The sequence below is a fragment of the Dendroctonus ponderosae genome, unplaced genomic scaffold (genome assembly GCF_020466585.1).
Source record: "Dendroctonus ponderosae isolate FM_Combo_2020 unplaced genomic scaffold, Dpon_F_20191213v2 Dpon_F_20191213_1, whole genome shotgun sequence".
In the NCBI taxonomy this organism is placed as follows: Eukaryota; Metazoa; Arthropoda; class Insecta; order Coleoptera; family Curculionidae; genus Dendroctonus; species Dendroctonus ponderosae.
Window position 1 is genome coordinate 4,159,147 of NW_026017110.1, and position 23,384 is coordinate 4,182,530.

Sequence of the window (23,384 nt, forward strand, 5' to 3'; positions counted from 1 at the left end):
TAATTTAATTTCAAATGTTAACTTCCACTCCACCTCCCTACAAAAAGATGTTAAAATAAAATTAAAAAGTGAATAAAAGCACTATAATTTCCATCTCTTATTGGCATCAGCAAATTTGCAGCTGGCATCTCTTGCCCTCTCCTTAGTAACCTTAGTAAGTCGAGTTCAGTAAAACACAGCAATCGTCTGGTAGGCACTACATCTCTGCTTGATATGTCCCCATTCGTATACTCTGTCTTTGTTCTTGCCGTGTAAATTGAAATAGTGAGCTCATATCAAACTTGGTTCTTTTCCTTGTCTACCCAAATAATTGCAGATAATTTTAGAAAACCACCTCGATTTTTTCCGTAATTACATGGGACATTTTATTATGGTTTTCTGGTTGATTTCCAATCACTCTCGCACTATTTTCACAACGCTGGCAATGCTGTCACTGTCACCAAAATGCGACCGTTCATTTCAAAAACATGCCCCCTTATCGCAAAATTCAATATCGCGACATTTTCCACTCTACTATCGCAAGCCAGCATGACTAGTCTAGAAGCAGCGAAGAGATTGGCAGCCTATCAAGCTGTAGATCAACATATCAAGTCCGGTTATATAGTGGGCATAGGAAGTGGCTCTACAGTGATCTATGCTGTAGAGCGCCTGGCTCAGAGAGTTGCAACTGAAAAAGTGGTGGTTTCGTGTGTGCCCACATCCTTCCAGGCAAGGCAATTGGTGGTCCAAAACCAGTTAACCCTTACGGATCTGGACGTGACCCCCAACTTGGACGTTTGCATTGATGGTGCTGATGAAGTCGATTCTAACCTTGATCTTATCAAAGGGGGAGGTGGATGCTTGCTGCAGGAGAAAATTGTGGCCAGCTGCGCTCGCAAGCTGATAATCATAGCAGACTACACAAAAAACAGCTCTCAACTAGGTAATCAATCAGCCCTGGAAATTTCACCTAAAACAGACAAACCACTAAACTCTTACGTTGAATTGCAGGTGAACAGTACAAGAAAGGCATTCCAATCGAAGTGGCCCCCATGGCTTACTTCCCAATAAAAACTCGCCTTGAAGCAAAGTATCAAGGGCAATTTATGCTGCGAATGGCGGTGAATAAGGCAGGCCCTGTTGTAACTGATAATGGCAATTTTATCCTCGATTGGACAAATTTCGACCAAACCTTAGAATGGAAAAACGTTAACCAGGAACTGGCACTGATCCCTGGAGTGGTAGAGACCGGATTATTCATCCAAATGGCTCAGGAGGCCTATTTCGGGATGCCCAATGGGAGCGTGAAGGTTCAGAAGAGATCTGCTGCTAATAGCTTGCCATTTTTTTCATCTGACTAAAAAATATATAGACAAAACCATTGTGATATATTGAACACATATTTGTAGACAGCCAGATACTTCAACTTTAGTTAAGTTTAAAATATTACAAAGGGGCTTTTATAGTGATTGTACGGGGCGACAAAGTTATTTTTGTAAAAAATATATTAAGTGTATCAAAAATCGGTGAATATATCGTGGCAAACCGAATGCAAACTGAGTTCCTACGGCTTAAACTAACGTAGAGATCACACACGAAAACAGGTAAAAAACCATAGAAAATAATACCTATGCCCTAAGGCATAATTCAATACAAACTAGTCTTCTTCATAATCCTTAGAAACTCATCCTGACTGATTTCGCCATCTCCATCCCTGTCCGCTTCATCAATCATTTCTTGAAGCTCTTCATCGGTCAAGTTTTCCCCTAGTTCACTGGCCACTCTTTTCAGATTCTTGAAACTGATTTTGCCAGTTTCGTCGTCATCGAATAATCTACAACAGCCCAGGCTTTTGGGGCTCGAGTTTAGCTGCCCTGAGAACATTACCTAAACGCTTTGAGGATTTCCTCCCGCGAGTCTTTTTCAGCCATTTTAATTGACATCAGCTCCAAAAAGTCCTCGTATGATATTTTGCCGGTACCCCCTTTATCAATGTCGGCAATCATCTTTTTAATTTCCTCCTAAATTAACAGTGCAGGTTGTCTAATCGCTTTAGTGTTACCGGGTGTTACCTTTTTGGGCTCAAAACCAAGCGCCCGAATGGCAACCTTCAGGTCTTTTGAATCAATTTTACCACTGCCTGTTGTATCGAACAGATCAAACGCCTCTTTGATATCGTTCTTCTGATCTTCACTGAGCTCGAATTTGGGGCCCGATTTTTTTCGGGGGGGCGCCGCCGTTTTCTTGAGCACACCAGATTGTGAATGTGACTGGAATTGATCAAATTGTACCGAGATATCAATTTAACAGCATGAAACTTACCATGATTTGATTAAATTCGCTGTAAAGTTGAAAATATGGATATTTGTTGACAATGTTCCTGGGCTTTAATTTTGTTGACAGCCCAGTTTGAATATTGAGTATTTTGACTTTTAATTGGTTATGTGGAGGCCTCTATGGCTTAAATTGGGCTGCATCTTTTATTAAGAGGGTGCAAATCAAAGATGAAGAAAATTTGAAGATTCAGCAGTGACTGGATTAATTAATAATTCCGGGTTTGCTGTGTTTTTAGAGCTTCTGGACAGTAGGTCTACAGTGTTCGTTTTACCAAGCGAATGCAAGTTGGCTTTTAGTTGCTAGAGGGCAGCAGCATGCTAGGGGATGCTTCAATGTTTTATTCATATACAGGGTGTTCTTGTTAGAGTAAATAAAATAGCTTCCAAGTAGAGCCAATACAATAAGCAAATTATTCGCGTTAGTTGATTAGAAAAATTATGATTGTTATTACAGTACAAACTTCTGGACTGTAATCGACTTTACACTTGGATATTGTTCCAAAATTTAAGAGTTTCTCATTGAACAATCAAGCACAACAAAAACTAATTAAGTTGCTGGTGTAAAATTAAAGTTCATAAATATATCTACGATAGTTCCAGTCACAATTAAAAAAAATAATAAAACTAACAATCTTCATCGGGAAATTTATAATGTTTTCGGTATACGATCATATGATTGTTTTCATAACAGCGCCCGCAGAGCGTCCTTTTTAATATTAGCGTATCATTAAGAAACAGCCTGTATCATTCACACCAAATATGTCTTAGAGCTTCGTTAAAATTAATTTTTGTTTCAAGTTTTATTAAATTTAGCACACACCTATCTATGGATAATGCGAATTATAAATTATTTCTTTTATGTCTTTTCCAAAAAATCTGCAGTATTTTGGACGCTTTTAACTAGTGAAGTGAACATTGATGTTAAACGCTCCCACTTTTGCTTTTAAACGATAATTGGAAAACAATTTTTATGTGCTAGTTGTATGGGAAACTCAATAAATGCATTAATATGAGCAGCAAATACATTTAAAATAAATGTAGAATTTGTATTTTAGACAAACGATTTATACACGAAAGCACACATCGGCTTATTATGAACATGAAAGTTCAGGCGGCAGTAATAGATGCGTTTAGTTTTTAGAGCATGATATACAAATGTCCACGGACCATAAATAAATACAATAGGGAAAATTCGTGTTACTCCATGCCACGTAATAATTCGACAAATTTTCCATTGTTCCAAGCGGATATATTGTAACTCAGAGCTTATAAAGATGTTCCCAAATGGAATTGTCACGCTTTAAGTTGAAAAAGGCCGAAGAACCATGTGGGCCGTGTGGAGTGTTTTAGCTGTTTGTTCAATTTTTGAGAGCCTGGTAGCCCAGAATCACAATGAAACTGCTCAGAACCAAACTGATTATGATATTGTTGGTAGTGGTGCTTCTTTCACCCGAAATCTTAGTGCAAGTATTTCAGTTTCTGATGCCGATTCAACGGTGAATGGTTCAGAATTTGCCCATGACCGCTTCAGTAAAGTGTCGACAGTTACAAACTTTTCCAATTCGGGTAAGGAGAAAATTGTCGAAGATCTGTAGAAGGAATGCATACAGTAAAATTTGCACTAGAAGTTTTTGAGCTGAAACCAACTCAGATGAACCATGTGAAACGACTCAGATTGTAAAAAATGCAATACCAGAAAACTGGGAATTTTGCTTTCAATCCATGTTCGCATGAGAATTTCAAAAATGATCCGTTAGTGATTCTTAGGCAACATATTAAACAAAAAATTGAACTTTCAAATTCCATTGTCTGTTGAAAGTGTAAAATTGAAAATTTTAACTAGAACCGTTGGTGGAAAAGCGAGAAAACCTGGTCGAATTTAATAAGCCAAACAGCAGCATTAAGGCGAGTCAGAAGCTGGATAACTTCCGGCCAAGTCCACAATTGGAAACCTATTTTGAATACAACAAAACTCCAGTAAAACCCGCCCATCCAGAGGCTAAAACGATTCCCAGATATGGGGCGGTTACGTCGGGAGGAACTGAAGGTAAGCAGTGTTCTTCATCTTCAAGTTATACTGTTAAACAGAATAATTGACATAATAATCAAATAGAATAATTCCATTTCGAAGCAGTGCGATTTTTTAAACATTATAATTAACCCCTCACTCAGGAAAATATGTAGATCTTTCAACATGTCGTTCAAGCTTGCAGGGCTAATTTTTACTTGCCTATCAAAGTTTATCTAACTTTTTATAAAATTTGCAATATAAAGACATTGGAAAAAAACTTATTTCGCGATTGCAAGAAAAACATCAAATGAAAGCGACTTATGATCAAGAAACTTATTTTGACACCCAGTATCTTTAAAGCCAATTCGATTTTCCATCAAAGTGCGTCATTATTAATTGCTTAGTCACACTGTACTCTGGAAAGGAAATCAATCTCATTTTGGTGTCGGTTTTCTAAATCAATTTAGTGAAGTTAGTAAAAATAATTGTTCTTAGCCCATGCTATAAATCATTTTAGGTCGAGACCTATCCAGTCGAAGAGACACCCTACAAGCAGAAAATGATAAACCGGGCACTTTCAACTCTTTTGCTCCTACCACAGGTTTCAGTAGCTTTAAGCAAAGTTACCCACCCTCAAAATCCAATAATGCCGAAAGTAAAGAAAACGATGCTTCGCCCTGGGTGACCAAAAACCTCATCCAGGAGTAAATATGTTCATATCCCATCTTTTCTGCCTTTAGAACACAATGGGAATTTTTAGGGACACTCCCTGGGTAAGCCGCGTGAGATTTCCATCAGAGCGTCCACAGTCAATTGTAATCAGTCCATATAGTCCGGTAGAACAAAACGCGATCAATTTCCCCAGCAGAAACTTGGGGAGAGTAAGCAGACCTGATTCTCTTTACGCTGTTAGAAACGAAGTCCCATATCCAGCTCATTTTTCCTCCACTGGTAACGAAGAATCGAGACACCAATTTTCTTCAGCTGGATCTAACAGTGGCAGGTTTGACTTCAATAAACTGGTAGAAGTAAGTCCAACCAGGTGAAACCTGCTCTAAACAACATTCGAGCAACGAAACTTTCAGGTCCCAAAAAGCAATTTTGGTTCATACTATCCCCATCAAACCCAGAAAACTTTTGAAAGCGATTATAATCTGATGGAGAAGCCCTCCTATGGACTCCACGAACATTCCCAAGAAGGAGGATATGGAATGTCCAGTTCCTGGAAGAAGATTTTAAAACTTTTGGCCACTTTTATTCCCATTGGCTTGCTGATAAGTGCCCTGACTCCTACCGTATTGACTGTAACCAATGTGAATGATACCAGCAATGTGTGAGTGTGGAAAGCATTTTACTTACACAATTTTTGTTTAAGTAAGGAGATTTCTGAGTTCAGTTAAAAGAACTAGTTGAATGCGCGTAAGACAAAAGCAGAAAATATTGGGAATTGACTGAAGTACCTTGAAGATAATATTTTTTCTTTTTTTCTTATTGACTTAATTGAACTTTCTCCTTCAAAAAAAACTTTTTTCCAATTTATGATACTTTTGAATAAGTCCTGTACGTGAAATCTTCAATTGAAGTCTCCAGCTAATATGCGAAAGCAAGTTTTAATGAAGTCAACCTCAATTATGGCTAGTCGCGGTTTTTTTCAAATTATGAAATGTATCTATTAAAATACACGCAATTTGAGAAATTACAGTTGGTATTCTTCATGTGCTTTCATCTTGAAACCATCCGAAATATCAGTCAAGACGAATCAGATCTGGAAATCCAGCCGGCCAGTTCAAGTGCAATCATTGTGCCTTGAACTACGCTTTTAATTGTTATAAGTTTCGTATTGTTTTAATGAATTTCAGTCAATCATCACGGTACCGAACCAATGATGCTACCAAAAGGGAGCTTCACAGTCAAATTTTGTCTTCCCTCGACTATTTCGACAAACTGAATGAAAATGGTTGCGAATACCGAGTGTTCTGCGAACTTCTACTCACTGCTAGGCAGATGCCCAATTCTGAGCAACATGTGCAGAATCTGTTCGATAATTTGGCCACCCAGTAAGTCTCGATAATTGAAAAAGCGCATGTGGGTTTTTCCATTAAAAAGGTACCATTTTTGAGGTAATTTTGATATAAATTGCACGCTCAGCAAAGCGCAATACAGATATGGTCAAATTACGACGACAAATTAAAGACGAAAATAACTCGAATGCGATACTATATTTATAATAATTTTGCTTACTTTTACCTTTCTGTATAAAATAAGTTGCTCTGAAAAAATTAATTTTCAGACGATTGCCAATGTAAACCAACTAAGATAATTGCACAGGGAAAAAGTGCCAAGGATCATAAATGATAAGTTGAAACTTAGAAAAAACATAAATTGAATTTCAATCGAGCATTAAGTATCTGAAAATTATATCCGTTAAATTAAATAAGTGTTGAAGAGGGAAAAATTATAAACGGATTTAAAAAAATATGTTTAACTGGTACTTTTTTGAATACCTTTAAACTACATCTTCCAAAGAAAAGCAACAAGATGAAAATAAATATTCGAAAAATTAAAAGTATGTATGCCTTCGATGTACCAATAAATCAGCTTTTCTTCCAGCTTGATTAATGTTATAAACAAAATTTAAAGAAAACAAATTAAAGAGCGTTAGAACGATTTATTACATTTGTAATAATTTTATATTTATTTATTAATTTAATCAAGTCACGTGAACCTTTCTGGATGAAATCATTGATAAATATTTATTTGGTATCAATTTGCTATTTTTGTATCCATCATTTGTATTGGAGAGTGGCCGGTAATATAAAAGCTTGCACAAAGTTAGCTGAATATACACATGTTTAAAAATTACAACTAAAAACAATTAAAAGCCAACAAGAATGAAGCTATATTTCATTTGAAAATGATTAAAGTATTGAAAAGGGCAATTAAAGATAATTTAATTTTATCCAGAAATATACATGCAAAAATAACTGTATTAAAAAAATAATACTTTTACTCTGAATTTTGTTTTGTTTTGAGTGTTCTGTACGTAATAATATATTGGAATTTAAATATTTTTTCAGAGACAAAGACTACAAGAACCGGGCGGAAGATCTCAAGAAAGTGTTCGACGCTGTTCGCCATGAAGACTGCAACCTGATATCGTGCGATTTTATTAATAATCCCCCATAAGCGAAACCAATTAAGTTCAATAAATTAATTAATAACCAATTGTTTAATTGAATAATTAAGAATTTGCTGCACTTTGTACCAGATTCTTTGTACTCAGTTACAGCTTAAGTAAGTTATTGCATGCACATTGGTTTTATTGATAATAAAGATAATCTTGTGTTTAAAAAGTTGATTTTTCTTTAAAATTATCCATGAGTTTAATTTTTCACTCACCCGCATTGTGGTGTTTCTATCTGGAACTGGATGGATTATGTAAATGTTTGAAAATGTTGACACGCTTGGACAATAGAAAATATGCAAAAATTATTTTAAAAAGAAGCGAATAAACTGAATGAAGCTGATAAGGGAGCCAAATTAACTTTTTGATTTATATATTGTTGTTTACAAATTAACATAAAAAACTAGCATTTAGCTTGTTTATTTTGTTAGTGCACATGCTTGACTATTTCTGGGCATATTCAATCGCCCCCAAGTCAGATCAGTTATGTAGAAACATTTCCGGCTCAAACAATGAAATTATCTGGCTTATTGTTTGTCGTTTTTGCTAGAAAACTTATGATCTTTCCGATATTGAACAAACCTTAAACCGATCGTGCATTGACAAAGACCCGAGATTCTCACGATTTTCCTATATGGGTGCCATCAATAGTGCGCATTTTCCAGATAGATTCATTGTTCTTGCATTCATGAATACAGGCCTTGTCCTAGATATACAGGACGTTTGAAGGCGTCTTAAGCAGGAACATTCCCCCATATGAAAAAAGTCTGAGAAAACTGCAAAATTGCTCATTTATGGGCTCGAATCAATGAAATTAGTCATATTTGTCAGCTGGAAGATGCAGCCGAATGGAATGTGCTGAAGAAAGTGGTTCGGCTGGTATTAATGCGCCTTCACTGTACAGATTTAATATTTTTATTTAGACGTGTGTGACCACTTTCTACCGACAGGTAGACGAATGTTGAATGTACGCCGATTTCTGGGTTATTCTCACTATTAACATGCAACTGAATGAAATGTCCATCAATGTCTTAAGTAACTGCAAGACCATTAAGGGCGATTGAAAAATCGAGACAGGATTACAGAGTAATAAACCTGTCTTTATCTATGAATAAACCTTCACTGGCCATTGCTGCAAACTGGCGGGTTGTCGGGTTTTTAGGCCATCGCAAATTACCGTTTTTCCTGACGTTTCGTAAATTCCAGTCCTAAGTGAAAAATCTGCGCATTTGATATTTTTGCAAAATTAGAAAATTTCCAACATTGAATAAAATTTTTAATTCAAAATTAAATGAAACTGCAATTTCGCAACCATTGACTTGCTCCGAAAAATAAATTTTGGGGCTTAAAAAATCTTTGGGCGCCTCCAAATTTGGAGCAAAAGAGCGTGTTTCGAGGAACAATTTAAACACCTCTGCCGCTGAAACGGTGACCAAAATGAACTTTGATCCTGAACCAACTATTTACGTCAAGTCTATAGGCTTTTTAACAGTTTTTGAATTTCTGCAAAATGTTGATAACTGACCGAGTTACAGGGTAAAGAGTGTAAGTATGTGCAAGTTTGAGAATTTTGCGCTTGCCAATATTGAGAGCGTATTTCGTTCCAAACTGTTGCAAATACAAATTTTCTTATAGACAGTGAATGTGTCGAGAATATACTTTGCAAACAATCTGATGTTCTATTTTGAAAATGAGTTAATTGAGGTAAAAAGACCAAAGTATATTGTCCGGGAAATCGTCTTTTTGACCTTAAAATAATTTTAACTTCCAAGTTTCCAACCGATTGAAATTTTCCGAAATGCGGTTTTTATAGAAAATCGTACGTTTTTAAACAAATTTCTAAATTGGTCCGGTATTACCAATTTTGCAGAAAATTTCTACTAAATACAGAAAGCTGTTTTTACAAAAAAATGCGACCTTAAATCCACAACGAAAATATTGATAAAATGTGTCTTGAAAAATTGTCCTTGTCGACCTTCACACTCTTATGACTTTCGAGATTCTCAACTGATTTCAAGTTTGCAAAATACGATTTTTAAACAAAATCGCTAGCTTTCGAACGAACTTTCAATGATCCAAATCGGCCCGTATTAAAAGAGTTATTAATTTATTCATACTGAAGGATCTGATGCGCCATAGAAGTATAATAACAGCTAAATATTCATAATATGGGTGTCATTGGCGTTGGTGTTAGCCTCATACACAGTATTTATTTTCTTAAATTATATATGAAATGAGAAAAAATATCATTAGTCTATGTAAATCCAGCACGAAGCCCAATGACTCCCCCTCTGGATCCGCCCTTGGCCACATGCCACTTGTAGACTAAAGAAAACAATTGTAGCTTGAAGTTTGTTAAAAATAAGGCTTTTATTTATTGTTCAAACTTAACGTATATTTATGTCTTGTGAATGAACGTTTTTGTGACAATTGTCTTAAGTTTTAGGCTTCTTACCAATCGGTATTCACATAAGTTTAATAATTTCTAAAATGGAAATTCTTCGTTATTTTTCCCAAATTTAATATTCTCAAGTAATCTGGATTATGGTCTAATAATAATGGTAAATTCAGAAATGATAAATTAGTGAAGAAATAAACAATTCTAATTGTTGAGACAACTAATCTAAAGTGGCAGGTAGTTCGTGATATTTAGGCGTTTTGTCCCTTGAAAGTGAAATATTTAAAACATATTTAAGCGAAACTTGGCTTTCCTAAATTAGACTAATTTTTTCCATCATTATCCATCCATGTTTACACAATTTACACGGCTGATTAAACACTCCCCGATAAGTATCGCTTTCTATTTAATATCATAAAGACAAATCATGCATCGTCCATTATTAACTAGCCGCACATGGTGCTGAATACTAATCAACAGATGATTTACCATGAAAGTTATCTGTGAACTTTAAGGACCAATCCTCTGGCATTGTTCTCAAGCGCACCAACGATATTTTTAGATGGCTTGCTTGTGGCAATTAGCAATTATTATTGTCCAGCAACGCCTCTGCACAAGAACAAACGATGCTACATTCAGTTTCCATTTCGTTCTACAATTAATTCCGTTGTCGAGTGAACAAAAGTAGAAATTGTCAGATTTTACTTTTCTTCGGTAATAAAAAAGTAAACACTGGTTTGCAACGGAAACGTTTTGGTACTTTCGAAACTTTCTATCGCTGTTGAATGCCATGATTACAATTTTTATGAATTATTTGGATAATTGCAGGTACATTGTATTCATTGAGCAAATGTTGCACGAACTTGTAGTGTAGTTGACGATGCTAACTGCTGTGTATTTTACATCGAGGCAAATTGAACTGAATCTTTTGCAAACACCATCTCTGCATAGGTCTCCGTTCGGGGAAAAAGCTGGTGGTAAATTAAACAATATAATTGGTAAAAAAATTACAATTAAAAAGTAGGCCGTCATCGACGACGAGGTAGGACCATCAGACAGCAAGTGGAAAGTACACAGAGTGGTATCAACAGAAGAACATTCAAACACACATCAACAGTCGAGTAGAAGAGCAGCCGCGTGTTGTGCAGTTTTACCGGTACGAAATCAAAAACGGAAATTGGAAAGTACTTTTACTCTTAATTAGCGGCACGGCCGATCAATTTCTATTGGAAAGACTAATCAGTGTTCAAGTGGTTAATTGCCGGAAAAGGAAAATGGAAGTGTTTAAGGTACTTGTTTACTTCGCTGACTTTTGGCTGAAATTCTTCACGTTATCTTTAATTATAATTTTCGGGCCATTTAATTACAGGAACCTTTTTTCTTGGCAAGGTGCTGCTAAAAAACTGCACTAAAAATTCTTATGCGAATTTATCTTTTGAAGTGTCTTTCGGTTCAATTTTTGTAACGTTTGCTTTACTGGTTAGTTGCTCGCGTTATTGTCTTTTTACTTTGAGAAATGGCTTCTTTAAATAACTGTGGTTAATTTTAATGCAAAATAGAGCAGCAACTATAGTCCCAAACCAACATAATTTCTTAATTTTGCTAATTTATTGTATTTTCTAATGTTGCTATTGCATAAGTTTCTCTTAAAATGATTTAAAATAGATGCGGATAATGTATGTTTTTCAGCCGTAAAATGCACAATTTATGATCTACGTTTCAGGAGTAATTGGGTCAGATTCCAAACGGATCTAAAAACATTACCGAAAAAGATTAATTAGTCAGTTTACCTCACATCATTTCGTGTTGGACTTCAGTTTCGAAGTATGGATTTCTAATTAGAAATTTCATTATTTAATGAAAAATGAAACTTTGTTATAAATAGGAAAAATATACATTGGCTCTATAGAATCCATCATCTACCGAAGATCGAAAGGAATCAAAATAGGCTCAATTTTGCTTGGCAACTTGTATCCTTTTGAAGTTTGCATTATCGAAAGAGGTTTGGAGAATGACCTTTTATGCACCGTTTAAAGCTTCCTCTGACTTTTTACGCCCTTTTTCATTGTCTTCTAGGTCGTAGTTGAACAGTTCTTGTAGCCCTTGGATACGATTTTTCCTCGCTGTTTCAAAGGCATCGACTCTTTGTTCTTCATGATTCCTAAGTTGTGTGGCGCTTGCGTCGCACGTTGTTCTTGCATTTTCCAGTGGAAATCTTCAGCAATTAGCTGCCCAAGAACATCAGCAACAACCACATAAACAAATATTTTTCTAAAATAAAACACTTAGCCGTTTGCTACTGAATATTGTTCGGACGACCTCCTTTTATTCATCATTAACAATTCCAAAAATCGGCTACACATCGTTTTGTTGTTCGTTTAATGTCTGAAAATTGAAATTTTTTACTGCATTCGAACAGAGAGCCCACGAGCACGTATGTAATTCGGTTTTATGAAAGGCGGAAGACGCAGATTTGCTTAAATTAAATTTATTAGAATTAGGAATGGGATACTGTTTTTCGTTTATGCGCTGATTAAGATGGACACGAAACGCGCTTTGAAGTTTGTACATACATTATCAGCCGGTTTTTTCCTAGAACTTTCTCTTTCTTCCAGACCATTATCTTAATATTTTCCTTTTCGTTTATAGAAGTTATCTGTCTGGAATGGTGGAGAAAATTGAGCTTAAGAAAGCATGCTTTTACAGAAACAGCATTTATATTTAAACATTTTTTTGCATTCGTTTATTTTCATGCATTCGTGTTATAGCCTGGAGCTGTTATAGTTAGAGCTGTTATAGTTGAAGCCTTGTTATAGAAAATTGGCAAACAAACAAAAGCAAATAAATATGAATTAAAAATGCATTAAACTCCCAAATAAAAGTACACGTTAACGTTCCTAAGAAACTATGTTCTTTTTTGCGCTTTAATTGTTAGAAAATCTGGCTCTCTTTGACTGATTAGATAGATCGCAAGACACGTGCAGAATTGAAAAATCCTGTAGAATTTTGTAAATTCAGCCAGCTTCTAGAGAAATACTAAGGAATACCGAAGGCAACTGAACTGATTGCAATGCATTTAAATGAAATGTCTTTCTATAAGTATTCAGCAAGAAATGTCACAAGCCTTTAATAGATACCTGCACAAGGCTAAAGAATGTTTGATGTTGCAAGTGCATAAATCTACAACTATAATTTTATTTGTTCAATAAACATGTTATGCGTACCAAGACTGAGCAGTTTTTCACAATTCTGGATAAAAATTTATAAATTAAACCCACTAATGACTAAATGAGCGATTTGTTGCATAAGTAGCACATAAACCTAGTTCAACTGATAGTAACCTGCAATCAAGTACTTAACCGGATGGGACAAACGCATTAACAATTATTTGCAGCATTTACAATCATCCACTATTTACCTAATGACTTCTATTTTTGTTCTGCACTGTAAAGAACTAGATCAAAATGTGTGTTCGCATCTAATCTATTTCCACTCCAATTTTTTTCTAAGTGGTACTACAACACATTCATCAATTATACTTTCATGGTGGGATCATTTTTGGTGTTTCAGTAACAATTCAACGCAACCTGATTGCATCGGAACAAAGAGATTATTGAATGTAAAATTGCTTTCAATGGGTGTAAAATCAGCATTTTTCAGATCTGTGGAGCATTAGTTGATTTTCTTTGGTTTTCGGCTAGTTTTATTATTAAAGCACACATTTCAAGAGGCAAATGAAATACTACAAAGAGCTAATGCAGACAATTTCGAATTTGGATGCGAAATTTTAGTTGCTAATTGACAATTTGAGGGAAAATATCGCTTAGTCTCCGCAATGGTTTAAATGGCAAGAACTCATATTACCTTCTTGATTCTAAGACTTCTGGTAAATTTGGTCGCAATTTTCAATTGAAAGTGGGAATTTTGTGTTAGAATTTCATTTTCATGGATCAAAAAGGGAATGAGTGAGGCGAATTTTTGAGTCCCAAATAACAAATAAAAAGTTTGTGTTTGTTGTAGAAAAATCTCGCTTAAGTTTGACTTTCAGTTTCCGCCTGAATTTCAAAGGTTAGATGTGAACTCGAAACTTTGAGTTTGAAGTTGGAATCTTCGTTTTGAAGCCGATATTTATATCGAGTCGAAGCTCCAAGTCGGCATTTTGAGCCTCAAAGCCGAATTAGCAACTAAAATTTGTAGCATTGAGTTTGAAATAAAGATATTCGGTTTTAATTTCAAATTATCTTGATTTTTCCTCTCTACTTTTCTGGAAGGCTTCAAATCTAAAGTTCGAATTTCGCATTCAGCGTCAAAATCTCAAATCGAAAGTTTCATTAGTTGATTTGAGATGGAAATTTCAGGCAGGTGTTGGAGTTGGGGTTTTGGACAACTAAGAGCGTCATTTTTGTGGCTGAAGTTAAACCTTTGAAGCTCAAGCTGGAATTTTATGAATAAACCTGAAATTTCCAGTACAAAAATTAAGAGTGTCGTCTTTTAAGTAAAACTTTATAGTTTAAATTTAGAATTTATTTTGCAAAGTTGGATTATCATTGAAGATGTAGAAGTTTTGACCATTTAAGTTGTCAATAGAAAATTCGTTTCCCAATTCTAACTTTCCAGTTAACGTAAATGTCTGTGGCTGAATTTTGAGTTGGAAACTTGACTTTTTATCTATAAATTTGATCAATTTAGAAACTGGAGGTTGCATTCTTGAAGCGTTTGAATTTGAAATGTCGATTTTAAAGGTTTAAATTATGTTAATTCAATATAATGTAGTGGGTCGAGTGAGTAAAAATTTTGAGTTGAAAAGGTTTGGTCCTTAGACTTAAAATGTTGAGCCCTAAATGATAAGTTGATGAAAACTTCCCAGTTTAAAGTTATAATTTCAAATCGAAAATTGATTGAAATTTTGAGAAGAAATTCCACAATCACAGTTGAATTTTTGCGCCTAACTGAGATTTCATATTTTTAAATCCACATTGCGGGTATAAAATTAAATGTAAAGAACAAAACGGAAGTTTTCTGTTATAACTTTTCAGTGCTATATCAGTGGGAGTTCTTAAGTTCGTGTGCATAAATTGAAGTGAAAATTTGTGTGAACTGTAAATGTTGAGATGGCTGTGGAATTTTCGTATTTAAAGTTAAAAATGTCAGCTTAAAGTCGTCGTTTTGTCGGAGTTTCGGACTTGAGCACAAATTTGAATTGAACTTTCCGAAAGGACATAAATCCAAGATCATGTTCAAATATTTTGATTAGAAATGTTTTTTCTGCTCAAATTAAATAATGTTGCATAAAGGGAATGTTATTTATTACTGTTCAAAATTCCGACTTGTCGGTCTTCGCTCATTTCAACTCTAAGGGACGTTTTTGAAAATAAAACTACGCTTGTAGATAATTTAGCGATTTAACCATATTTTGCATACATTTATGGTCAAGTTATTGTACAATAACATTCTTTAGAGTGTTTTCTAACAAAATTGATCATGGTTTGAGGCCAGATTTCTTCAATTTTCTAATGTGCATTCTGCTCAAATATCTCAATAATGCGAAAAACTTAAATAAGGCAAAATTAAAAAGTGCCGTACCGGAAAAGCGATTTTATTAACTATCCAGTTTCCTAGTCGTAGATCAAATACCATGGTTGGTTTGAAATTTTTACAAATACCATGGTTGGTTTGTGAACCATGCTGGTTCACCATATTTTGCATACATTTATAGTAAAGATTTATTGCAGTAAATCAACGTTCTTCAAAAATCATTTAACATTTTACAGCAAAATTTCTTCAATTTTCTAATGTGGATACTCAAATATCTCAATACTTTTAAGAACTAAAATTTGGAACACTAAGAAGATAAGATTAGATGAGAACTTAGAAGAAAAGACAATGGCTGACCAGAAAAGAGATTTATTGGACATTTCATGAACCAGCTAGTTAACTTAGTCGTGGATCAAACACTCAAAGAAATCGAAAGCAGACATGAAATATGTAACGACACCGAATCCGTGAAAGAATGTGCTAATTGGTAGAACACCATATGGGGCCAATAAAAACGCTTTTCGATGGTGTTTACCAATATTCTTCTGCAAATTAGAAATTGGAAACCACATAATATCAAGACTCAGTACGTTAGTTACTTTCTTCATTAGACGAAATCCACTTAGCTCGTCTTGGTGGCAAAACACCTTCGACCTGCTTGAAAAAAACAATGCTTAGTGCCGAAGAATTAGTGTGTAACACGAATCACAGGTGTGTAATGAGTTGAATAAGACACCTAAGGTAACGTTTTTTAACATACCGTGATTAGCCGAATACTCCTGCAGGTGAAAGTATTAAAAGTAGGCGATGAGCGAGTTATTGACTCTGCCGAGTCCATCATCAAACTTTCTTTATTTGGCCGATGCAGCCTTCAATGTATACATCACTAACAGATGCTCCCGATTGGAAAATTATAGATGAAAAATTAGAACGCAAGATTTCGGCTGTTAATTACATTTTTTTTCGTATCGAACCAGGGCCGTAATTAATCAACAGCCAAGAGAGAATGTTCTAGATTTTACAGATGTTCACTTTATTTAAGCAGTTAATTTAAATATCAATGTTTCTCTGTTCTTCCAGCTGATACTTCCACTAGCCCTTGTGGTTACACTGTCATGGGGTGAAGAAATCCAAAAGAAAACTGCGCCTTTTCACACGAGAACTGAGCTGAAAGTATCCAGAAGTTTGAATCCAGAAAGCATCCAAACTTTAAACGTGATGACTCGGGACGGAAATGTTGCCCAGCTAATTGTTAAGCGAAAGGATCGATCTAATCCAGAAAGCAGCGCTGGGAATTTGGCACAAAGCCGTTTTGTGGAAATCGGCAGCTCAAACAATGATCAAATCCACCAAAGGTACTTCAAATTATCTGAAAACTACTGGAGATTTGCTGTAATTTTCGATTATTTCAGCGATGATTCCAGAAGGTTTATCACAAACCCTCCGTCGAACATTTACAGAACCTACAAAAGGCTTGGATTAAATCCTTATAGCAACTACTTGGAAAAAGATGTGCAGGAACTTTCAACTGGTCCCAATTCTTCCACGCCTAAGTTCGTCCCCAACTGGATTCCATTGTCTCAAATTTACTATCAACCTCAGCAGCTGGTCAGACTGGACTCTATTGCGGTGGTGAAGAATGCCAGCGATTTTCGAACTGTTAACAGTGGATTAGGAAATGTTATCGACAGCGACAGGTATGTTTTTTCATCTGTTTAAAGCGTTTGATTCGGGTGTGGAAATATGGAGGCTTTTGTAAGGTTTTACTACGGAAAATTTGCTTTCTTTGCCCTTCAGAAGATTTTTTTCGTGAGTGAAGAAATTCGAGTAGTTTTGACCCAGAAAGCAAAATTTGAATATCAGACACTTAGGTGCAAGATTATGTCTAAATTTCATGTTTGCCGTCCCGTTTTTGCTCATTTCTCGGAAGCAAAATTTACCTCATTCTAGAGAGATCTAAATGACCTTTTTAGAAAGTGAACCATCGATAAGGAAATGTTCGCAGTTTTCTCAAAAAAGTCTTGATTTGAAAAAGTTTTAGATTTGCGTGTTTTTTTTTGAGTTGCAAAATCGACTCAAACATGCCGCTGCTTTTTTAGAAGTTTCTCAGGCCCCATTTGAGCCACATAATTCGCTTTAGCATCGTTGTAAAGAGAATTGAAAATTCGATTCAGTCATAACAACACTAGTGAGGAGATTCGAGTGGTTTTGACCCAGAAAGCGAAATGTTGCTTAATCATTTAATCGGGCGTCAGGCGTAATTTCATACAAATCAGCTCAGCGGTTTGGATAATAAATGTAACTAACACGCAGAGTTCATAAAAACTGGAATCCTTTCCAGAATTCCTCATGTGATTCCAAAGCCGGTAAATATCCGATCCAGTGAGGTTTTCGTCAAAAACTCCGACAGGAAGCGCGGTCGATCCGTTCTTCAACTGGATAGTGATGGCATTCCTGTTATCCATGGAGTCCGAGTTCCGGATGATCCGTCAGATACCAAGACCTGGAGGAATGCCAGGTAGAACACAACTTCCCTCTACTCCGTAAAAACCTTCTAACTGAATTCCACTTTAGAGTAATAAATGGCGAACTAGTGCCCTATGAGAAAGGCTACAAGCCTCCTGCAGCCATTCCAGTAGGAGAGCTGGTGTATGCGAGCCAAGCAGTACCTGACAAAGATGAGCACAAATCTCTGGGGCCGTTCTCGAAGGAAGATAACTTCAAACCCTCCCAGGAAAGACAACATTCTGCAGGCCCTTATACTGTTAAGGACAACATATCGTCCGAACGCCCTCTTAAGGAGAGTGATGAAGGCAAATTTACTAAATTCAGCTATTCCGGTAGGAGGCTCTATTTGTTTAACAATGCTTAATCTAATCCAACAATTTATTTAGCGGGCTTAGGGCCCTTTACCAAAGAAGACAACAAAGCGCCGGCTAAAATAAAGTTCGTCGATTACATCAAAGAAATCAACGCAAAGGAAGCAAAGAAGAACAGCCAAAGAAAGTATCGGGCATATGAAACCAGCGGCCAACAGAATTACTTTGATAATGCCCAAAAAAATCAGGACTATCCGTACTCGAGCAGTTATGAGTCCACTCAAAACCCCAACAACCAGTTTCAGAGGAGAATGCTGACTTATCCATCCAGCCAAGAATACTATCCACCTTCGGAAATGTACAGCCCTCCAAGGTAAGCTTCCATACGAGAGTTTAACAGTTTAGTCATAGAAAATTCTTTGTCCAGTGCTACGAAGTTAAGCCCGGTGAATTTTAACGAAGGAGTTCGCACTCCGGTTCTTCAGTACGCGCATCCAGAGCTGGGAGTGCAGCCAGCCAAAGTGACCAATGAAGAGGATGACTATGGGACTGGAGTTGTCCGGGACTCTTATAGGTAAGCCTATGGATGAACGATTGTGAAACTCTGTTGTAAAATTAGGAAAATTGCTAATAGCGACTTCAGATTGATTAGCAAAAAGAAGGTTAAAAACAAAACGTTCAGTGGATTTCTTCGTTTTTCGTAACTCCAGTAGAAAATTGACATCAAATCAAGTACATAGTATGAAAAAACGCAACAAAAAGCTAATGAAGAAACCGACAAAAATGAATAGAATAAGAGACTTTTGTGCGTGGTAATTTGATTCTAAGACTTATCTTGAACATGGAAATTTAGAAACGAGCTACGAAAGCTAAAACACATTAATGAACATGGATGTTTCCATGGGAAGAATGATACGAATTATTAAATACAGACACTTGAAAAAAGCTGGGTCGATCCCACTGAATGGCAATCTTCTAGTAAGCTTAGCAGAAACCAGTGCTTAAATAGTGTTGGTTTCTGTTGAAAATAAAACTTTTAATTCTTAATATAAACGATGTGAGAATCAAATTGAAACTGACAATGAAGAAAAAGCACTTTTCAAAAATTGCAATTTAGACCAGAGAACAGTTATCTAATATATTATGCACAAGATACCGACATGTTTTTAGAGGTAATAACAAATTTTCTTCTTCAATTTTTTCCTTATAATCCTATTGAAATTAGTCGCAAATACTCGTCATTAGAGGAGAATTGATTGCACAGTTCGTTTTATGCGAATTATGAATTAAACTTAAAAAAGGCGTTTAACATTAATTTTTTATGCAGGGAAAAAGACTACACAGCTTATGGAGACGTTAACACTGGAAGGCAGCAGCAAAACCGATACTACTCAGACTCAGACAGTAACAGTCTGAGCTTCTACAAGAAGGACGTTCTGAACTACCCGTTCAACACTTACTATATCAAGCCCAGACCCGAACAGCCATTTTGGGTGAGAATTTTTTCCAAAAATTATTATATTATGAACTTCACATACAAATGCCTCCACGGATTTTATATTCTGGAAGTATTTACAAAATTGTGTCGTTTCGTACAAAATTGTGTCAGCGTCACAGCTGCAAGATTATGCCAAAATTTCATGTTTTCTGTCCCGTTTTTGCTCATTTCTCGGAAGCCAATTGAGCAAAAAGCCTCGTTTTTACATCATTCTATTGAGATAAATTGCCTTTTTAGAAAATGAACCATCGATAAGGAAATGTTGGCAGGTTTCTCAAAAAAGTCTTGACTTCAAGATGTTTTAAATTTGCCTGTTTTTCGATCGTGTGAATCGACTCAAACATGACTCTTCTTTTTTAGAAGTTTCCCATGCTCCATTTGAGCCACAGAATTCGTTTTGGCATCGTTGGATAGATAATTGATAATTCGATTCATTTATATAAACATGAGTGAGGAAATCCGAGCAGTTTTCAGCCAGAAAGCGAAATTTAAATATCAGTCACTTAGGTGCAAGATTATGCCAAAATTTCATGTTTTCCGTCCCGTTTTTGGTCATTTATCGGAAGCAACTGAAGCAAGAACGCTCATTCTTTATATCATTTCAGAGAGAAATAAATGAGCTTTTAAAAAGTGAATCATCCATAAGGAAATGTAGGCAGTTTTCTCAAAAAAGTATTGATTTCAAGAAGGTTTAGATTTGCGTGTTCTTTGAGTTGCAAAACCCACTTAAACATGATGCTGCTTTTTTTGCCCAATACATGAGGGTCACGACCCCCCCTGGATCCGCCCGTGTGTGAAAGTCTTCAATACCACTCTAGAACTCTATTGACTGTTGCTCACTAAACTTTTTAGCTGATTTGAGACGGTTTAGAGCACTTACAACTCCTTCACACAACACACAACAACCACGTCACTTCCTTTCGTTTCGGAAATAAACGCCTGGATACTATTTCTAGATGAAGATCACTGAAAGCATTAAAGACAACGTGCAAAACAGCATTCAGAAAATGCAGCGACTGACTCGCCCAGTGTTTGAGCCGTTGGTCGAAGCCACCCAGAAGATTTCCCACAATTTGGGCTTCAGTGGAGGAAATGTGCAAAGAGCCGAAGATAAAGTGGGTTTAATAGCTCCGGTTGCTGGCACGTCTGTGATTCTGCCCGCACTTGGTAAGGGTTCAACTGTTTTGGAATAACCAGAACTAAGTCAAGCGATGGTTGTTTTCAAGGCCTGGTGGCAGGCGGAGCAGCACTTGGTTTGGGGGCGGCTGCAATGGGGCGGTTCTTCAGCCCAGTGGAAAGCATGCGGGCATTACAAGGCTTAGATCAGAACCAACTCAGAGCTCTACAAGGCATCGATCCGAACAACATTGTTTTTTTAATGGAGGAGCCGCGAAAGGACGGTGAACCCAACCGGTAAGGAACTGGCGCTTTTCCTCAAACCCAGTGTGAAAAACTCCTTCTAGTGTCGCCGAGGAGCTTCATCAAAGGTTCCGAAGAAGTCTTCTGATTGAAGATGACTCTTTGCAGCTGACCGACCAAGCAGAGAAGTCGGGCAAGTTCAGCGGATTAATGAATCCAGACTTCTGGACCGATACGCCCTGTTCCAAGCAAATATTTTGCCAGGTGATGCTTCAGCAGCATCCAGACGAATCAGTATTTATGGAAAAGAAAATGAATCGACTGGTGGCTTCGTGAGTAATCGCTAATTAATGCATGCATTTAGTTGGTGCATGGTAGAAAGTGGCCTTTTCGCACATAAAAATGCATCGTGAGTTAAGGTCAAGCAACCGCATCTAGGCCAACGAAAGTTTTCACAAGACAGTCAAGTTCAAGAGTACGATCAAGCGATTTGGTGTTTAATGCGGGCAAATATAAATCCAATCGTTTTTTAATTAACTTTTACTACTTGTAGGAGGGCTAACTACTAGATGTTTAGGGCAATTCAGGTGCAAGGAGCGCTTAAAAGAATGATGAAAATACGGTTCGAATGTTATGCAGTAGAACATCCATGAAAAATCGAGTCAAGGTTTATACATTTTTGTAGGGAAAACTGTTGCTGATCGTAGGGCCGATATTTGATGAAACTTTTCAGAAACAGTTTATAGTTAAAGCAATTAAAAAATTGGACAAACTGAAGGAAATCCTTCGCGATGTGTTCATTCATTATTGAAATTAACAAAAAGTGTTATTGAGAAAGCTGCTTGAAAGAGGGGGATCTAATTTAATGCAAAATCTTCTTTTAATTCCAAAATTTCCGCGAAATGTCGCAAAATTATTTTAATTAATTAAAGATTTTAAACATTTCCTTCATCCATAGATAGAAATTAGGGATTTTAATATTCATTCAGTCATTTTACATAGTTAATGAAAACAAGCAATTAAAATGCGAGAATCGCCAAAAGACAAATTGTGCAAATACTTGCACACGAAAGTGAAAAAGTGAAAATCAGGAAACAACAAGTAGGTATGCAAAGAATTATGTAACAATCGGCATTAATCCTAATCTCCCAAATTATTCCAACTAGGCACGTAATAAATTCCTTAGGATTATGCAGCGATGGCCTCCGAGATTACCGGATTCGATTGGCTCAGTTTTCGGATTGCTCATAGCACTTTCTATATTGTGATAATAATTCGTAACCTAAAATGGAAGTTTTCCATTGCTAGAATTGCCCTAAGATATTGGGCGGAACTCTATACGCCGGCCTCCGAACCGGACTTGACGCTATGGGATTAACTTGAACGGTATAAACGGTTTGTTTGCGACGACAGGTGTGGTCAGTTCGCATATGAAGAAAGTAAATTCTCACTGTTTCTTCCGTAATACACCACATTCCGATGTCGGCAACACCAAAAAGAAGACTGTTGGTTGAACGCTGTCGGCAATTCAAATTCAATCAGAATAATAATTTTACTTTCACTTGCGGCTTATTTGACGTGTAGAATAGATTAAGCAAATAATCAATTGGTGGAAGTGATTTTGATGTTTTTTTTTAATGGATGCCCCTTGAACTGGATTCATTTCTTTTAGCTTACATAGCGATATGGCCCAGTCCGTATCCCATCACCTCCAGGAAGTGATGGACGCCATCAAGCAGCGAGATTGTTCCAGGTTTTCTTGCAGCAGGAAATTTCCGCTTCCGGCCCAGGCGGCGTAACGCTGGAAAATCTCGGGACGAGAAAAACTACGGATTTTCTCCCTCGATATCAAAGGCAGCCATTAGGAAACGAAACAGTGGCGAGAGACTTTTTCGTGAAAGGCTAACTGGATTCGATGGAAATATATTTTGTTAAGTTCTCGGACGCTTTCAGTTTTCGAATGTTTTCTTGCGAAGCAGTTTTGATAATATTTATCAAATCATTCTGAACAAGTCACACATTTGCGAAGTTATTTATTGAAATTTTACTTTTAGTTACACAGTGTTACCTTTTCTCATTTAGTCCAAATGCCCAGGATTGGCACGCAAATGCATGTTGGGCGCAATACAGGGCGTCTCAATGAAACGGAGGCCTTTAAATTGTATCTAGTAATTTTATAAGTTTGAGACTTTCTGTATTAACTGGCTGTATATATAAATGCTTATTTTATTAGCAATCTTTAGTGTATTATTTATGATAGACCTA

The 23,384-nt window shown here is 36.4% G+C and overlaps 3 protein-coding genes across 5 annotated transcripts; 2 read left to right on the forward strand and 1 right to left on the reverse strand.

The window, feature by feature from the left end:
• The first annotated feature begins 356 nt into the window (after positions 1-356).
• On the forward strand, positions 357-1,529 carry LOC109545941 (ribose-5-phosphate isomerase). Its single transcript, XM_019916785.2, has 2 exons — positions 357-922; positions 991-1,529. The coding sequence occupies exons 1-2, from the start codon at positions 445-447 to the stop codon at positions 1,338-1,340; spliced, it is 828 nt and encodes a 275-aa protein (XP_019772344.2). The 5' UTR covers positions 357-444; the 3' UTR covers positions 1,341-1,529.
• Positions 1,351-2,584, reverse strand: LOC109545942 (caltractin). 2 transcript variants are annotated; one of them, XM_048661074.1, is made up of 4 exons: positions 2,302-2,584; positions 2,052-2,249; positions 1,867-2,000; positions 1,351-1,828 (listed from the first exon to the last, which is right to left on the reverse strand). In XM_048661074.1, the coding sequence occupies exons 1-4, from the start codon at positions 2,302-2,304 to the stop codon at positions 1,627-1,629; spliced, it is 537 nt and encodes a 178-aa protein (XP_048517031.1). In that variant the 5' UTR covers positions 2,305-2,584; the 3' UTR covers positions 1,351-1,626. The 2 variants fall into 2 exon arrangements, with proteins under 2 accessions (XP_048517031.1, XP_019772345.2); XM_019916786.2 differs by having other exon boundaries at positions 1,351-1,813; positions 2,302-2,565.
• An 8,125-nt stretch (positions 2,585-10,709) lies between these two features.
• Positions 10,710-23,355, forward strand: LOC109533430. Of its 2 annotated transcripts, none has more exons than XM_048661063.1 (12): positions 10,710-11,197; positions 16,524-16,798; positions 16,856-17,140; positions 17,785-17,961; positions 18,018-18,283; positions 18,338-18,635; positions 18,690-18,836; positions 19,590-19,755; positions 20,717-20,927; positions 20,987-21,173; positions 21,224-21,451; positions 22,792-23,355. In XM_048661063.1, exons 1-12 carry the CDS (start codon positions 11,183-11,185, stop codon positions 22,916-22,918), a joined length of 2,382 nt encoding a protein of 793 aa, XP_048517020.1. In that variant the 5' UTR covers positions 10,710-11,182; the 3' UTR covers positions 22,919-23,355. The 2 variants fall into 2 exon arrangements, with proteins under 2 accessions (XP_048517020.1, XP_048517021.1); XM_048661064.1 differs by lacking the exon at positions 10,710-11,197 and adding an exon at positions 16,081-16,154.
• Positions 23,356-23,384: the final 29 nt, after the last annotated feature.

Excerpts from the sequence above, each read along its gene's own strand:
- LOC109545941 (XM_019916785.2), top strand. The coding sequence starts at position 445 with ATGCGACCGTTCATTTCAAAAACATGCCCCCTTATCGCAAAATTCAAT. Across the intron at positions 923-990 it reads AAAAAACAGCTCTCAACTAG|GTGAACAGTACAAGAAAGGC; the intron begins GTAATCAATCAG and ends GTTGAATTGCAG.
- LOC109545942 (XM_048661074.1), bottom strand. Across the intron at positions 2,001-2,051 it reads TTGGTTTTGAGCCCAAAAAG|GAGGAAATTAAAAAGATGAT; the intron begins GTAACACCCGGT and ends CTGTTAATTTAG. Across the intron at positions 1,829-1,866 it reads GAAATCCTCAAAGCGTTTAG|CCTGGGCTGTTGTAGATTAT; the intron begins GTAATGTTCTCA and ends GAGCCCCAAAAG.
- LOC109533430 (XM_048661063.1), top strand. Across the intron at positions 16,799-16,855 it reads AATGATCAAATCCACCAAAG|CGATGATTCCAGAAGGTTTA; the intron begins GTACTTCAAATT and ends CGATTATTTCAG. Across the intron at positions 17,141-17,784 it reads AATGTTATCGACAGCGACAG|AATTCCTCATGTGATTCCAA; the intron begins GTATGTTTTTTC and ends AATCCTTTCCAG.